Here is an 18,454-nt window from a genome sequence, read left to right on the forward strand (position 1 = left end):
TTACAAATCGTCTCTGTTCTGGCAGAACACACTAACTGGACAATACTAGTTTTGAGTAATTTGACTTTGAAGTTGTTAAAATGTTTGAAATGGTCTATCATGTGAGTTTATTGAGTAATCGTAATAAGGATGACTTTAAAATAAAGACTATTTATTTATTAAGAATGTTTCCAGACGGTAAAGTTTGAAATTAGGAACATTTTGGTATAACTAACTCAATATGTCATTTTTTCGAATTAGTGTCTTTTGCCAGAACAGTGACGAAATACGAGTATTAAGCTTAGTTTTGACAGCTAATCACATATAAAAAGGAGGCCAACAATAATAAATTCGTTTCCTAGGCAACGGAACAATTCTTCGTATATATAATAATAAATTCGCTGCTTATGTAACGGAGCAATTCTAAACTATAATATTATACTGTATAATCGTCACGATTACATTATCATACTGTGGCGTAAAAGCCTCCAAAGGAATCCAATCGAGTGCGATTTTTTTCGTGTGAAAAAATAAATTATGTGTTACATGTCACACGCCAAAAATACACTCTGATCTGATTTTCGATACGCGCCTAAAGAAGTATAACTTCAAAAATTGGTTAATCTAACTAATAATGTCAAAAATTTCCGACTAAGTCTGCCCGCCGATGATGAATTGAAAGAGTTCTCGCAAGACAATGATATGCCACGTAATTGTGAATTTGTTGATTTTGAATAAAAACCAATTCCCAGGGCACACAGTCACGTTTTACTAGATAGTTTAACAAAAATGCAGAGATGTCTCAATATGATCTATGTGCAGGTCTTGAAAATTCAAATTTTTCTTTGAAAATGGTTATAACAATATGATATGCTACACTAATCAAAATGGACAGCGGTCAGTTTTCCAGGCCTTCTTGCTCCAAAAAAAATAATAATTTGTGTGATATATCGAACATTTTAAATGAAGATAATGATCTCTCCTGTTATAATAGTGATGTTGATCAAGAATATGTGAACAACTAACAATAACATAAAATTGTTCATATCTCCAAACTATGGTTCTGTGGCATATTATCATTATCTTGGAATAATCCCTTCAAAATGATCTAATGCCTGATACAAATTTTGCAAGCTAGATGCCCACTCAAAAATGATAGATCCGGCAAGCAAAGCTGCTTGTGTCAATCAACCTGGAAAGTTTTTGGTGTAAAATATGGGTAATATTAACTGTTTACAAGGGATGACTGTCAGTCATTCGCCTAATATACTGTGAAGTTTTACTAGGTTAAACACAAATTGAAAAATACGACACGATTGTTTTGATAACAGTAGATAATAATTATGCATATTTATGTGGTATTTGATCAATTTTCTCAACCAGTAATCAGAGTTTTCTGCTCAAATTCATAAAAATAAAAGTAAAGTAGACATAAAATAGATAAATAAAATAAAAATTGTTGCTTCAAGACACTAAAAAAGTGTTATGTGTGCTAATTTGTAGGTGGAAGCAAATTTAGTGGGAAGAGTGTATGTTTAACATTCCTGTTTTAGCAATCAAGCAGATACTAGTGGTGTAAATACAATTTTGATGATTTATAATACATATGAATAAACAGAATAATACAAAATGTGATGATTGCGAATTTAGATCCAAACATAGACAAAATGTGATAACTTACTCGTAAAGATTTATGTTTTTATAAGAAATTAATGTAACGTGTGTTTCAGGCTATTTGGTTATTACAACTTTTTTATTAGGTCGTATTCTTATTTGTCCGGTGGTTGTTTATCCAATACAAATCTTGCAATCGATTTTTAACTAACTTCCCGACTAGCTAGACATTTGAAACCTTTAGAATATATCAGAACACGATGCCAATGCATTTTTTAATACTTTTAGCCATCTTTAAGTAGAATTGAATTCATTTTCAGTTAATTCTGTTTTGTATGAAAAGTTATTTCGGAAGAAATCCGTAATCTAATCCACTATTATTGGTTGCTAGGGTCTGGGGTCCTAGCAACTAAATTATTAATATATACGTGCGTTACTATGGAAATCAATATGGCATTTCAGTATTATTTCTATCAAGCACAAATTTTTTTGATCGTTTAAGCTAGTCAAGTCAGTTTATATGATTCAACAGAAAATTTAAAAACGTTGTATATAAAAAGTTATTTTTATCTTGTAATTATTTTACGATGAGGTTGCTACTTGAATAAGGTTGGGAAACTATGTAAAAACTAGAGTGGCTTCAGAAAACTGATTAATAATATAAAACTTATACCATTCTTTTGCTGGATTCAAAATATTGATTTTCCGTAAGTGAATTCTCGAAATGAGTCCTACTTGGCCACGGTGCATTATTCGTATTTTATTGCAGGCATAAAGAAGCCTTATTGAAATTTACACGAGCACTACTTCCACGAGATAAGAGGCTTTCCGGTTTATGTACAGATTGACGCGGACGATATGCCCAATGTACTGGAAATATTCAAGTAGGTTGCGCGCCATGCGAATGCCAAAAGCATGATGTATGCGGTACAATGTACAATATTGATTTTCGTAAAGTTTGTACAATGTTATATCTATCGTAAACCACACAAAATACATTATTACATTCCGTAAATATAGACAACGCTCTACTTTAAAACGATGATATTATTAATACTAAATCATTTAATCTCATTCTCGTAGTTTATACATGAATATTTTAAATAAGATATTTTCTATTTACTAAATTGATTATGAATAATTTAAAATTTCATCTGGGTTAGTGCCTTATGAAAATTCAGTGCCTTATTAAAATTGATCAAAGTTTGCCATAAGTTTTTTCTTTTTTTTCCCTAATACATCTAAGGATTGCAAGCCCGGTATTTATAAAACCGGAATCATAGTATATATCGATATCGAAAAACCGGTTTCAAAAAACCAAAATACCGGTTTTTTCGGTGTTAAAAAAAGTAGAAAAAATGAAAATACAATAACTATAATGACCTGATGATAAATGTAGATTAATAGCAAAAAATCCACCACATAATATTATTATCTACGGCGAATTAGCTGACGATTTTTGTTTTGGATGGAATAATTTATTCGACAAGAAGTGTTAAATGAAAGCTTTCGACTTTGGTTTTGGACAGAATTTGGTAAGGGATGAAAAAATCTTAGTTTCTAGACGTAATTTTCTTGTATTCTGTGGAGAAAATTTAAAAATAAATTAAAGCACCGAGGAGGAACTATTAAGGAATACCTGTATTAATATCGAAAAACTGGTATTGAGATTTTCACATGGTAATACAATCCCTTAACACCAAAACATACATATTAGATTTTATTCCGTAACTTGAGCCCATGATCACTGTATTCAAGTTCCGTGCGATTTTCCGTTTTAGTTACCAGCGCATTCACTAATCGCGATGAGATACCTTAAAAATGTGAAACTGGGGTAAGTTTATATTCACTACATAGCTAAAAGAGATAATGACACTTTAGAGAGGCCTATTGTCACCGAAAGAGTGGAGGTTTTCCACTCGATGGCCCGGCACTTCAGCCAAGTAAAGGTTGCCACAGGCCTCTTGATGTATTCCGTAATATGAACGGCCAGTATCATATTGCAACATGAATTATTATTCAAAAATGAATATATTATATTCGACTTAAGAATTTAGGTTTTTATTTTTGAAAATACTTAATTTAAGTGTAAATTTTATATAAACAATTAACTTACAGAATACTTTAATATAGGTAGTATAATACACTTCAATCAAAATATAGGCAATATCGATTAATAATTATTGCAAAAAACATAGTTTATAATGTGTTATATTAGATTGGTCTTAAATTATTTGTAACACATGAGAGAAAACATAATGTGAAAATACGTAAAAGAGAGCGAGATGGAAGAAGGTGTATTAAATATACAAGTAAACTCCAATTTTAAATTTTAAAAATATAGGAATAAAAGGATCGTTTATTATAATCGGGTCACGAAAGAAAAATAAATAATACTCTCATAATAGACAGTTAATAGTAGCTATATATAAAGTATTAAACGACATTATAATTAATTTGTGACAGTTTGACGGAAAGGTATGGTATCGGATAGGAAACACAATTTTGAAAATTATAGACTGGAAATGTCAACTCCTATAATAACATGATCGATTCAAATTAAAAAGATTTCAGGAGTGGATAAATTGAAGTCAAAGTGTTAAAAATTAATAAAGTGGCGTTTAGATAAGAAATTAGTTTGTTATGCAAGGGATTTAAGGGTAATAATACAGGGATAGGGTGACGTAGCCTACAGTAACCGTAGGTAAAATACTCAATGAATAAAAAACAATAGAAACATTATAGACGAGGAAAAACTATCAGCTAAGCATCGGCGCTTGACAAATAATAAACGAGTTGGGTGATGGTGTGCTCGGAAAAATCGGAAGACTCTACAAAGATATATAATTGAGTCTGAAACAGTAAGGCAAAACATAAACTCAAATGTATAAGAGAGAGGGACACAGAAAAAAAGGTAAAACAATGTTGACAGGTGGTACTGCCACGTGATAATATTTGCTAGTTTTATAATATTATTCAGTATAAATAATGAAAGCATTTAACCATGCATATGCATACGTGAGATTTCTACTCGTGCGTATGAATTAGGCAGGGCAAATGTGATTATTGTTACGATTCCCATTGCAGATTGTATTTACATCAAATATGTTGCATATTATTGTCTTAATCTCTACCACGTATGTCTCATTGAGTGCCTAAACTATGGAAATATTTCCATTGTAGTAATTTTCAATAATTTATATGGCGACTCTCGTGGTGTAGTGCGTAAGGCCCTGGACTTTCATCACGGAGTTCTGGGTTCGATTCCCGGTGAGGTCAAAATATATTTACATAATCTTATATGTAAATTTTTCAAGCCTGGGAGTTTTACCCCTATTATTGGGCTTCACGGCATGTTGTGGTGTTTAATAAAAAAACAAATAATAAAAATTATATCAGTTAAGTTTAATAATCTCACGTTGAAAATGTTACTTATAATTTTGTTTACCTGCGCATCGCATGACTTATCCGCCTAAAAGAATTTTCAACAAAATTAATCCTTCAAGGGTTATCTTTAAAATTCTGATTAAAAAAAAAAAGCTTTACTTCCTATTACTGACGCTGTCCCTTTTGAACGAGGTGTTCGCTGCCAAAATATTAATTTCGAAAACGTAAAAAACCCTTTTCAAATAATGAAATATTGTAACACCAAAGCAATAGAGTGTTGTTTGTATGTTAATATAAGTTTCTAGTCATGTAACAGTATAATAAACTATGTTTTTTATTCAACGAATATTTCACAAGATTTTAGAATGTAAGATTCCTTTATTGAACATACATACTTTGAAAATACCTACTAGAGAAAATATTTTTTAAAAAATACAACGCCCAGACTCAAAACCGCACCCATTGATTCTTGTTAATGTGCTTTACCAATAGAGCCATGTGCATTTTTATTCTTTAAACTTTTTAAATGTCAAAGTATAGTTAACTACATAGTATAATATGTTCATATTATATTATGATAAAACATTTTTGAAAAATTTCCACGTAAACTGTGTTCTCGGCCGTGTCCGATCCTAATAATATCATAATATGGGCAACCACAGAGTGGAGGTTTGTATTAACAGATTTGGTTTTTACGAGAAATGGATGTCAGCCACTTCCTTAACCTATTAAGTCCATACTCTGACTCATACACAAATTGAAAAACAATGTATACTTGCCAGACCCAGGATTTTAACCTGGACCTACGATGCTATAGGCCGACGCTTAAGCCGCTTAAACTTGTTTACAGCTTATAAAAAAATGTCCCTTCCATAGAACTTAGCCCTGTCGCACATTGAAAATCGTTTCGACTGGGATATAGTTATAAATCAAAACTGGACTTAATGTTACAGTTTTCTTTCGTGCGAATAGGCGAGGCCTTGCCTGAACAGTGACGTCAAGAGACTAGCCAAAACGAATGACAAAGCAGCTCTTGTACACATTCCGATGCGATATTTTCAATTTATACCTGCTCTCCATGTCGAGTGAAATCTGTGGAGTGCGAAAACAATTGTTTTTTTTTTCAACTAAAATGTCGCATTCGAGCTGTGTGCGCACATACATTAGGTTACATGTGTTTTGTGACTATCAACACAATCATATGACATTTTTGACGTAGTGCAGTCGAGACGAGTTTAGATGTCCAACCAGCTTAGATTTAGGTACATTAGACTATGTGGTCAAAGATAATGCTAAGAATTATATTACTCCGACTCGACAGATATTTATCTGAGGTGTTTTCAAGTTATGTATGTTCAATATATGGAATGTCACATTCTCAAAATTTTGTGAATTATTATTCGTTGAATAAAAGAAATTGTTGATTAAAAATTGTTAGCAAGTTCAAGTAGACGTAATAACTAACATATTTGGCGAGAGCCGGGCGTCAGTTAGTATTTAAGGTAATTAATATTCCTTGATTTAATACACAAAAACCAATAGTTAATAATAACGCAATTTGATAAGCATTTCATGTGTGACCTACTAGTTTAAATTGTCGTAATTAGTTAGGAGGCTCGCAGCATAATTGATTAATGCACAGTTGGCGTGATACCAGTGGTTATACGGGTTCACATCCCGTCGAGCATCGTATTTTTTTTCAAATATGATTTTTTTAGTGGGTATAATCTGAGGTATTTTCAAGTTATGTACGTTCATAAAATTGGCAGTTTAACATTTAAAGAGGAACAATAAATTATAATTTTATTGTATTTTGTAGTTATTTGTTTTTACTATTGCCATATAATTGTATATACTTTTTACTATGTATACAATATTATATTCAATTATAAATAAAAAGTATAAAAACACAGGGTTGAATACACCCTTTTTTATAAACACATAATCATATTATTATGAAAACTTTATAAAATATAACATATAAGAAACGTTTTGCATCATTTTCATTTTCATTCCGTGAGGCTGTTACGAGAAGACAAATAATATAGAAGATATTTTCACTCTCTTACGTGGTTTGGGTATTAAATCACCCAACACTTAGACTACTGTTTTTTTTTTGTATTCAGAAAAGAAACGGTATAATATGAAGTATATTATATTGAAGTATGTAAGAAGGAACACAATCATAACGAGTTTATGTCGAGCTACCAGGGTCAGTTGCTTTAAGAATAATATTTTTTAAATACATTTCATGTTAGTCATTTCTTTTATTCCAAGAATAAGTCACAAGATTTTGAGAACGTAACATTCCATATTATATTGAACATACATAGTTTGAAAACACCCCAGGTACCCACTAGAAAAAATCATTTTTGAAAAAAAAATACGATGCTCGACGGGATTTGAACCCGTATAATAACTGGTATCGCGCCACTGTACATTAACCAATTATGCTGCGAGCCTCCTATCTAATTGCGACAATTTAAACTAGTAGGTCATACATGAAATGCTTATCAAATTGCGTTATTATTGACTATTGGTTTTTGTGTATTAAATCAAGGAATATTATTTCCTTAATTACTAACCCACGCCCGGCTTTGACCAAATATTTTAGTCATAACGTCTACTTGAACTTGCTTCGTTTTTCGTTTTTCTTAGCTCGTATTCTTATTTGTCCGGTGGTTCTTTGTCGGGTACAAATCTTTCAATCGATTTTTAACTAACTTTCCGACTATCTAGACATTTAAAACTTTTAGAATATATCAGAACACGATGCCAATGCATTTTTTAGCCATCTTTAAGTAGAATTGAATTCATTTTCTGTTATTTCTGTTTTGTATGAAAAGTTATTTCGACACCATTATTGGTTGCTAGGGGTCTGGGGTCCTAGCAACTAAATTATTAATATATACGTGCGTTACTATGGAAATCAATATGACAAGTACAAATTTTTTTTGATCGTTTAAGTTAGTCAAGTCAGTTTATATGATTCAACAGAAAATTTAAAAACGTTGTATATAAAACGTTCTTTTTATCTTCCAATTATTTATTACCAACCCATAATATAAACTCATGTTCAAACAACATCTAATCGAATAATATTTGTAGCCAGGCGGCAAAGTGCGCGTCGCCCATTTATTAGCGACAATAGTATAGTCATCATCATCAGCCGGGGTCAATCCACTGCTGGATGAAGGCCTCCCCAAGCTTTCTCCAACTCTCTCGGTCCTGTGTCGTTCGCTGCCACGTATTTCCGCCGAACTTTACCAGTTCGTCAATCCAGCGGCTTTTAGGGCGACCCTGTGGCCGTTTCGTACCCCTTGGGTACCATTGGATGACGGCATTTGTCCAGCGGCCGTCCTTTCGGCTAGCAATGTGCCCCGCCCATCTCCATTTCAGCTGTTTGGCAACGTCTATTACATCACGTACTCTTGTCTGCTTCCTAACCCATTCGTTTCTCTTACGGTCCTTTCGCGTGATGCCCAACATGCACCTCTCCATGCCTCGCTGTGTGACTCTTAGCTTTTGGACATCTCTCGTGTTGAGGGTCCACGTCTCGCAGCCATACGTGAGCACGGGTAGCACACATTGGTTGAACACCCTACGTTTAAGACATAATGGTAGGTCACTCTTGAAGATACTATTCAGACGTCCGAAAGCACTTCATCCCAGCTTTGTTCTTCGAGAAATTTCATCGTGCATGCTTCCGTCTATGGACATTGGACACACGCTGTCCGAGATAGATGTAGCTGCTGACTTGCTCGAGTTGAGTGCCAGAAATACAGATAATCGCAGAGTCCGAAAAACAGTTCCTCATCACTTTTGTCTTTGAGACATTTATCTTTAGACCGACCGTTTGACTGACATCCGCGAGTTCTTGCATTCTACCTTGGAGGTCTTTCGGGTCTTATGAGAGTATAACAATATCATCTGCAAAGCGCAGGTGACTGAGGTGCTCTCCGTTAATTGGAACACCTTTTTCCTCCCAATCAAGTTTCCTAAATAAGTCCTCAAGAGTAGCGGTGAATAGTTTAGGTGAAATGGTATCACCTTGCCGGACACCTTTGTTAATGGGTAATTTACACGACCGTTTGTGGAGTTTCACGCATGATGTGACATCACTGTATATACTGTTCAATATGTTTATGTAGCGTCCGGAAATTCCTTGGTTGCTAAGGGCGTCTATAATTGAGAATTTTTTGATGGAATCAAACGCCTTTTCATAGTCTATAAAACCAAGATATAATGGCAGTTTGTATTCCTGGTAGCGCTCTATGATTTCCCTGACGACCTGTATATGATCCATAGTACTGTAGCCTCTTCTGAATCCGGCTTGCTCTCTTGGTTGGTTCTCGTCTAGAATTGTTTCGAGACGGTTTGAGAGTATTTTCGTGAAAACCTTATACAAAATCGGTAGTAGACTAATTGGTCGATAGTTTTTCAGATCTTCAGTGTCTCCTTTCTTATGGAAAATAATAATGGAGGCATTTTTCCATGACTCTGGGATGTTCTCTTCGTGCAGACAAGACGTGAACAGACGTGCGAGCACTTCGCTCACCGTCCTCCCGGCCCGTTTGAGAACATCGATAGTCAGCCCATATTCTCCCGGGGCTTTCCCACTCTTCATGCACATTATAGCATATTCTACCTCTGTGGTAGTAATCTCGGGAAGAGGATCTCCATATTCTCCGTTCAGCTCAGCAAAAGTTACCAGATTCTGCTTTTGCAAGTTTATGCGCCCACTCAAAACTCTGGCCAAATGGCCGAGGAGACATGTTAGTGGAGTTTGCGGAAAACTATAATCTCTACACCATGAACTCATTCTTCAAAAAGAAGCCTTCCCAAAAATGGACATGGCGAAGCCCAGCAAAATCAACTACATCCTCACCGACAAGAAGGATATTTTTCTAGACTGCACAGTCATTAACAGATTTAATACTGGCAGCGACCACCGAATGGTAAGGTGTAAAGTACGATTTAACATCAAACGTGAGAGATTCAAACTGATGCAGAAGCTTAGAGTCCTCAGAGGTTTGAGAAGCAGAGTTAAATTCCAACAAGAGCTGGAGAACAGGCTAGCGGCTTTCCAGGCTAAAAATGACCCCATCTCCCTACAAAACACCGAAGCAATAACAAAAATCATTATAGAACCTTCGGAAGAGACAGTTGCTGCTGTGGTTGAACGAGTAAGAAAACTTTCAAAGGAAACGTTGGATCTTATGAAGCTGCGTAGGAGTACGAAAAGCGAGCAACAAGTTGCAAATGATCTCGAGTACTCCACGCTGTGCAAAACTCTACGTAAAAACGTACGAGAAGATCTTCGTAAGTTCAATATGAATCATGTAGAATCAATTGTTGCGTCAGGAAGGAGCTTACATAAGAACAAGCAGCATCTGTCAATAGGGAGACGGCAGATCACGACACTAAAAGCGCAAGATGGAAGTATCGTGCGTAACTGGGATCATCTACTGGACACTGTTGTAGAGTTTTACAGCGCTCTATACAAAGATGACACTGACATCAATTCAGATCTTCCGGTGAATAGTATAGTAACCGTATATAATATTATACCCATATGTAACTTACTTGCCTTGAAGAATAAAAGTGTTTTCACGTGCTAAATGCAGTGTTTGAGTATATCACACCCACCCTCTCCAAGAAATCTTGCTCGATCGTATGGTGTAATAAGTTGACCAAATTTTATTAGTTTACACTATGAATACATATATAAAGCCTGACATTATGTACCACATTTGATGCATTCGTTTTATATGCTATCTATTGATTATATCTTAATGTTATTAATAATCTGTTTTTATTTAATAATATAAGTTAAATGTATGTATTTTAATAGGCTTGCTAAATGTAGTTGCAGTAGGTATCTAATATGTTACAGTATTCTCAAACACTCGTACGGAATTACCTTATGTAATAATTGTTTATAATATTGATTTGATTGATTGGTGTATTTGAATGAATTTAATAATTAATATATGTACTTACTAACATTATGTAGAGCTTGTGATTTCTCGACTTTTTCCGTTTCTCAAGAATTGAGTATTCTCTAAATCAAGAATATGTATTTTCTCAAGAAATCGACATCTGTTTAATGATATCTGAGAATTCTTCAGGAATTGAAATTATCACAAAATGACCTTTTGCCACAAAATTATTCCGTTCAAATGTTTTTACCGAGAAAATTAATTTCTCGAGATTCCATATTAGCATTTGTGTCTGATATTTTTTGAGAGATTTCTTGATCGCAATATAAAGTATGCATGGTATTGTAATGTCAAATTTTAATATTACTCGTAAAATCGACTTAAAAGCGTAAGTAATAAAAAATAGATATATGTGGAAAAACAGTTTTAAACATTACACACTGCACAATCCTTAAAATATTATATAAAATTTATATATTTTATATTTGTGAAGGTACTGCTATAAAAATAGAAATAATATAATATATATATATTTCTAATACGCCTTGATCCGGTACTGAATAAGGGTTACACGAACCAGAGAATATGAAAAATGTACCGTAATAATTTTCACTACACGGTGTTTACTTTTCGTTTGAAATATGTTAAGTTTGTCATAGGATAGATAACCCTTCTGTGCCTAAGCATATATATGAATACATATATATAAACTATATTTCGCTTGGCACGTTTTGTATGAGGATATTATTAAGAAAAATGTTAACATAAAAACGTGAAAAATCACCTAAGTAAATACTTTACGATTCGTATGACGATTTCAGACGACGCCTCTAGACTTGTCAGTTTTTAATGTATTTAAAATGATGTAATACTTTACGCCTTGCTATGATAATACTTTTTTGTATTTCACTGGGACTTATCGTCAGAATTTCACTTCATTAGGAATTGAAATTTTCTACAAGCTTATTATAGACTATAGAGAGTGTCCCCAAGAAATTTGATGGGTACGACGGGATACTTACAAGCACCTACCAGAGTTTTATTATAAATATATGCAACATGATTATATTCCCAATTTACTTACCGACTGAAAGTCTTATATTCCGGTGGTTTTTATTACGTATTGTATTTAGATATGAGTTTGATCTCAAACTATACGACCATAAATTTACGATACAACATCTCACGGTGGACTGCATACGTATAAAATATCGGACTAGATAATAGCGGCGTCCTGATCAACAATAAACTAGGTAATAATTAAAAATATATTTATATTCTTCTTCTTTTTCGGCCATATCCATCCCTTAGTCGAACCATATGGACACCATGAGGCGCCTCCAAGAATCCCTGTCGCTCGCCAGTCATCTTGCATCGTTCCACGTCAAACAAACATCCCGTAGTTCCACCGTTTACACTCTATAGATAGTATTTAGCAGCTTTCCAGGACGCCGGAATCCGGTTGGCTTAAAGAACAAGCAAGCCAGGTTGAAATTCTCTTCTGGCATCCGCAGCAAGTGGCCGAGCCAGGTCCAACGTCGCCTTTTCACTCTCAACATGATGAGAGGCTGCTTGGTGCGCTCTCTTATCTCCTCCTTACTCCTAAAGTCATACCACCGCATACCCGGTATTCATCGCAAACATCTGTATTCGAAGCTCAGTATACGATTGCGTTGAGCCTTCGTAAGGTACCGTAAAGCAGCACCGCCAGAATGCAAGCGTCGAATAGGCGGCATTTGGTTTTGACTGAGTATAATTGTGAGTCCCAAAAAAAAAAAATATTTGTTATGAACAAAAAAATAGTTTAATAAATTAATAAATTAAAAGATATAATATATATTATATATTAAATATATTAAATATATTAAATTTTCTGATATCCGTTTTGGCTATAGCAATTTTCCCTCTGGTCCAATCCGTTTTTCACGATTCGGCGATTTTGCAAAACGACTGTAGACACAACAAGGCTTCCGTGCCAAGTAGGATCGGTTCATTCAATTAGCAGATCGGGTCCTCAGTACACCCTATTAACCGCCCCACGCCGGTCTTGTAGCTGTGTCCCAGCCCCCTTCTGTTTGCGTTCACTTCGATACCTTTGCTGTCAGGGGTCGGGTGATCTCCTTAAGGGATGAAATATTCAATAATTATTACGTTAGGAAATACGATATTTTGAATTAAAAATCCCCTTTTTCGGATTCATCATTTTATAAAATGAAACATGATTAGATATATAAAACGAATCGGGTGATTGTGTACGATGAGGCAACCCTTTGAGTCTAGTGCGAAAGGCGCTGAACTTTCATCCGGGGTATTCGGATTGGATTTCAGCTGAGGTCATAATGATAATATATCTGTGTGATTTTTTCATTTCGTCGATGTTCGTGATTGTTTCACTTATATTACTAACTAAACTACTGTTTCACTACACTACCGTTATTGGGGTCATAGCAAGTTGTAATGCTAAAAATATATAAATAAATGAATATGTATTGGCTGAGCTTTTGTGGACTGTAATTTTGAAGGATGCTTGTGGATTCCGGATCTGGGGGGAGGGGGACGATTTAAACAAGATATCAGGCAGTGACATTTGATGTTGAAAAGGCTGACACACGCTAGAACTGGTCCCGGGTCATGCACTCACGCACTATTAGGTAAATAGTTTTGGAGTGTCTTTCTCCCTGTTACACTTGGGTTAATATGAATGATGATCATGTTTGTATGAATGACCAGACACTCTGCGCCAGTAACAAGGCGTGAATAGATGTTCTGATTTACTGAGCTCGTACGGAGACTCATATTGAGTCTTGCTTAAACGACAGCCACACTGAAATAAGTTGACTCTCTCGTTATCTACAAATAACTGACTGTCAATAAATCACGGTCTGCTGATGACCCGTGATTGTTAAGTGCCTGGATGACAATAATAATAAGGATGGTAGGAGAGTAGCAGCAGCGTAGGTAGAAGGAGATTTTATTTGTTACACAATCTCAGTAAGTATTCAATGTCTATGGAATTTGGGATCTAATACAACTGGCCCAGGATAATGAGATGTACTGCAAGTTGGTCTCAAAAAGATCATCATTAGTCATTGCTGAACAAAGCACTTCTTTTCTTTCTATTCTTCTCGACCACTGGTTCTGCGGTACTTCGTATATTTTTCAAACTTATCGAGTTCGGAGATTCAGTTTTAGCACATATCTGTGATAGTTTAATACCCCTTGGGTACCACAGTATACTAATTTGCATTTTTTCGGTGGCTATCCATCTTCCTAACGATATGTTCAACACATTACCATTTTATCATCTTGGCGACCTTATAGTACAATGGTCATCATAATCATCATCAGCCTGAATCTATTCACTGCTGGATGAAGGCCTCTTCAAGCTAATTCCACTTCTCTCGGTCATGTGTATTGCGTTGCCATGTCCGCAAAACTTTATCATTTCATCGATCCAGCGGCCTCTAGGTCTACCTTGCGGATGTTTTTTACCTCTTGGATACCACTGGATGACGAAATGTTACTTCTTCGAGCTATGTGTCCAGCCCATCTCCATTTGAGGCTTTTAATGAACTCTATTACATCGCAAACCCCTGCTTGCTTCCTTATCCACTCATTCCGCTTTTTGTCCTTTCGCGTTATGCCCAGCATGCACCTCTCCATACCACGTTGTGCTACTCTAAGTTTATAGATCTCTCTTTTACTTAGGGCCCATGTTTCACATCCATATGTGATTACGGGAAGCACACACTAGTTGAACACTTTGCGCTTTAGGCACAGTTGAAGGTCACTTTTGAAGACATTATTCAGGCGGCCAAAAGCACTTCAGCTTAGCCTAATGGTAATATTTCTTATAAACGAAATGACGCGTAACTAATTTTATTACTAGTCTTAGAAACCTTTTTAAACTTCCCTCTCGTAATATATTATTTACCTAGTACAATAATAGGCAATCATCGTATAAAACAAACAGTTTTTTTATCTTTTCACTTATATATTAAACGTGAACAAAATTCAACTGTCCATGAAAATTTCTGCTTATTTAACAATTCAATTATTTTACAACTGTGTAGTTTATTTTATACAGCCTTGGCTTTGAGCCAAAATTTTGGTATCTTAATGTTGTAAATGGTAAATGATCCATACAATACATGAAGGCTTGTGTTCCAAATCATAAGTATAATAATATGTGCTCAAAAATGTGGTAATTCTCGAAAATTCTTGGTGTAAATTTCACATAATGTAGTAATAGCCACTCTTTTACTTTATCATTCTTTGTAGAATATTATTATGTGGTTTGAAAGTTTGCTCGTACAAAAAAAGCTCGACAAAATTTATAACACATATTATTATTATTCGGATTAATATTCAAAAAAGGAATGTTGGTATTTATTAAACTTTCATTTATTTAGATTAAAATTCTTTTTAATTGAGTTAGCCCAAAATTCTCGGCATTATAATATAGTATTTGCTAATTTTACGAAATGTGAGTTATGTATATTGACAGCTATTTTAGGTTACAAACCCGTCACCAGATTAACGCTTTCGCTGCTGAATAGATAATGAGATTTTAATTACCCACTTTAAAATGCACGTTAATTACATCGATCGGCCGCCTGGTCATTACGCACCGTGTGCGTCTTCCGCGTCCAAAGTATTAATAATTGTAAAATTTGATATTTATTAATATTAATAAAATTTTTAGCAAAGTATTATTACTTTCTGTATAATGTTACGGTCCAGCATTAGGGCATAGTACAAGTACCAAGATCACCCACTTCTATTGGTCCATCGCTACGTCTCGCGCCTCCCTTCAAGGCCCACTATAATCAGGCCGTAACATGAAACTGTAAACTTCGATCGTAGTATTAGTTATAGCTCATAATTCATATGCAATATTATGCAAAAAAAAATTTTAATGATGATTGTTGTATAATTTAAATAAATGGTAATAATCTGAACGGAAAATGCATTCGAAAATGTTCATTTATTTTGAACCGGTTACAGTATTACATTAGAAGATAATCAAGAACCAAAACTATCATTGTAGCTCATAATTCAGTGCCATGGCCTGAATATAGTCGACCTTACCTGCAGCACGTAGATCGATTTTGTATGAAATTCTATGCATTATATTTTTTAGTCTATAGATATTTTGGTCACTTCCAGATTGCAATTCAATTCAATTCATTTATTTTACATATTGTGGACATTACAAATTATAAGTTTAAGACGTTCACAACATGACATTTAGAAATAAGGAAATATTATTAAAACAATATTAGGTACACAACAAAAGAGATAGATCAGTATTAAGTTATTCTACAGTATAAATGTGTAAATACAAAAAAAAATATATAGGTACAAGGAAGTACACCGGATGAGTTAAGCAGACCCTATTTTAAGAATTTATAAAATAACGTCCACCTATACCCATCCTCACGTAGATGGAATATATCATAATATATCATATAATCCATAAAATTACTACCAACCTAAAATTATCAGATGAGAGTTTTAAATTCAAATTAAAATTTATTTTACATTTGGTGAACATGATAAAATATAACTACAAGGCGAATACAATATGACAATTATGACATAAAAATAATTAAAAAAAAAACTTACGCTAACAATATTTAAACAGAAGACAAGGTTATGAGAAGAGGAAACAATAATATACACTTAAACAGAGTAACCTTACTAGATTCTATTTTTTAAGTTAATAAAACAACCCTCACCTCACGCAATTGGAATATATCATTATTTGAAGTAGTTTTATGGAAGTTACTGTCCCAGTTTTGTTGGTTGCTAAGTAATATTGATCATTATTATTATAATATATCGAAAAAGCATATGATTTCGATGTTTTGCCATTCAACACCGTTCGTAACGTATTGTGTCTATTGGTATAGTCAATAAGCGATATAAACATTAGTTAGTTGTAATTGCTTTAATTCTTATCGAAATATTTATATCTGAATAAATCAAGTACCGAACCTAAATTTAAAAGTCTATATTTTTTTCCAGAAAGTTGGCAGTTCTGGAAGTGGGCAATTTAGCCCTGTTTCATCATCATGAGGGGCAACGTCCACCTGGTCTTTGCCTGCTGCATGATCTTCCTGGCAGCCAACAACACAGCGGCGAGGAGGTGTGATAGAGCTCCTGATGGACACACGGCTGGAAGAACGCCAGCTGATGGAAGATTTATGTTGAAAATATCTGGAAATGGCAGTTCATATGTGCCCAATACGATTTACACAGGTGAGTTTTGTTTATTAAATATATACTTTGGAGTGTCATGGAATATTAATATTTTTATAGCGTCATTTTTACGATAAATATTTTGTATAAAAAATAGTCATTGTTAATAAAATTACTTTTCTGTAAATTTTTGAAATTTTTACTTTAAGGGGGAGAGGCACGCCAGCAGAGAACTTAGCGGAAAAATAGAAAGCTTGCAATTTGAGATTTTTTTTTGATAATTTACAATTTCAACTGTATTAATTAATTAATATGTATCTGTAAACATTTAAAGGATTTTTTTTTTATTTACAGATAAACTTACAATTGTAAAAAAATGTAATAAAATTTGAATTCGTTGCAGGGTCACATCTAATTATTACATTATATTTTATGGTCATATTTATTATTAAAATTTAGTATATTATGTTTTCAATTGTTGGTCGTTTAGATTTTTGAGTAATTCATCGTTTTATTATTTTTTATATTTATTTAAAAAAAACATCAATTTTTATAAAAATAAAAATGTGTATAACTTGAAATCCTTTTTATTTATATCAATTTGAGCTTCAATATTGAGACCATACCTAAAATAAAATTTGATATAAATAAAAAGGATTTCAAGTTATATACATATTTTATATTTTTATAAAAATCGATGTTTTTTAAAATAAATATAAAAAATATTAAAACGACGAATTAATCAAAAATATAAATGACGAAAAATTAAAAACTTAATAAACTAAATTTTAATAATACATATGACCATAAAATATAATGTAATAATAAGATGTGACCCTGCAACGAATTCACATTTTATTACATTTTTTTACAATTGTAAGTTTATCTTTATATTAAAAAATAAATAAAAAATCTTTTTAATGTTTTTAGATACATATTTATTAATTAATATAGTTGAAATTGTAAATTATCAAAAAAAAATCTCAAATTCCAAGCTTCGTATTTTTCCGCTAGGTTCTCCGCTGGCATGCCTCTCCCCCTTAAATAAAAATTACGATTTGGAGACACATTTTCTCATTAGTAGATTAATGAATGGGTAAAACAACATAATATTTTTTATTGATGTTTTCAAATTTAGAATTAAATGGATTTTAGAATAGCCACGTCAAATGAAATGTCAGAAGTTTGCGTCGAAATATTAAACAAATAAAACGACATTTAGTGATTCAAATAATATGATATATTTTCTCGTATATATATATTTGCTCGTATTCATTTTTTTGTTCGTTTAATTGAAAACGTTATACATAATTCTTAAAACACTCATG

At 33.4% G+C, this 18,454-nt stretch overlaps 2 protein-coding genes across 2 annotated transcripts in view; both read left to right on the top strand.

Annotated features, from left to right (window-relative positions):
• LOC147064276 (spondin-1-like) overlaps positions 1 to 18,454 on the top strand; it is a 388,697-nt gene that overhangs the window by 155,219 nt on the left and 215,024 nt on the right. The window contains exon 3 of the mRNA XM_085958532.1: positions 16,953 to 17,186. Within this exon, the coding sequence (XP_085814658.1) occupies positions 17,000 to 17,186 (187 nt within the window). The 5' untranslated portion in view covers positions 16,953 to 16,999. The remainder of the gene's footprint in view (positions 1 to 16,952; positions 17,187 to 18,454) is intronic.
• On the top strand, positions 9,828 to 13,679 carry LOC147064277 (uncharacterized). The gene is made up of 2 exons (XM_085958684.1): positions 9,828 to 10,517; positions 13,653 to 13,679. The coding sequence occupies exons 1-2, from the start codon at positions 9,828 to 9,830 to the stop codon at positions 13,677 to 13,679; spliced, it is 717 nt and encodes a 238-aa protein (XP_085814810.1).

The sequence above is a fragment of the Rhyacophila brunnea genome, unplaced genomic scaffold (assembly GCF_057557595.1).
Source record: "Rhyacophila brunnea isolate RB1 unplaced genomic scaffold, BYU_Rbru_1.0 scaffold_8, whole genome shotgun sequence".
Lineage (NCBI taxonomy): Eukaryota > Metazoa > Arthropoda > Insecta > Trichoptera > Rhyacophilidae > Rhyacophila > Rhyacophila brunnea.

What these genes read in the sequence shown, in the direction of transcription:
- LOC147064277 (XM_085958684.1), top strand. Translation starts at nt 9,828, where the DNA reads ATGGACATGGCGAAGCCCAGCAAAATCAACTACATCCTCACCGACAAG. An exon ending in ACATCAATTCAGATCTTCCG is followed by an intron (nt 10,518 to 13,652) that starts GTGAATAGTATA and finishes ATGAATGACCAG; the next exon opens with ACACTCTGCGCCAGTAACAA.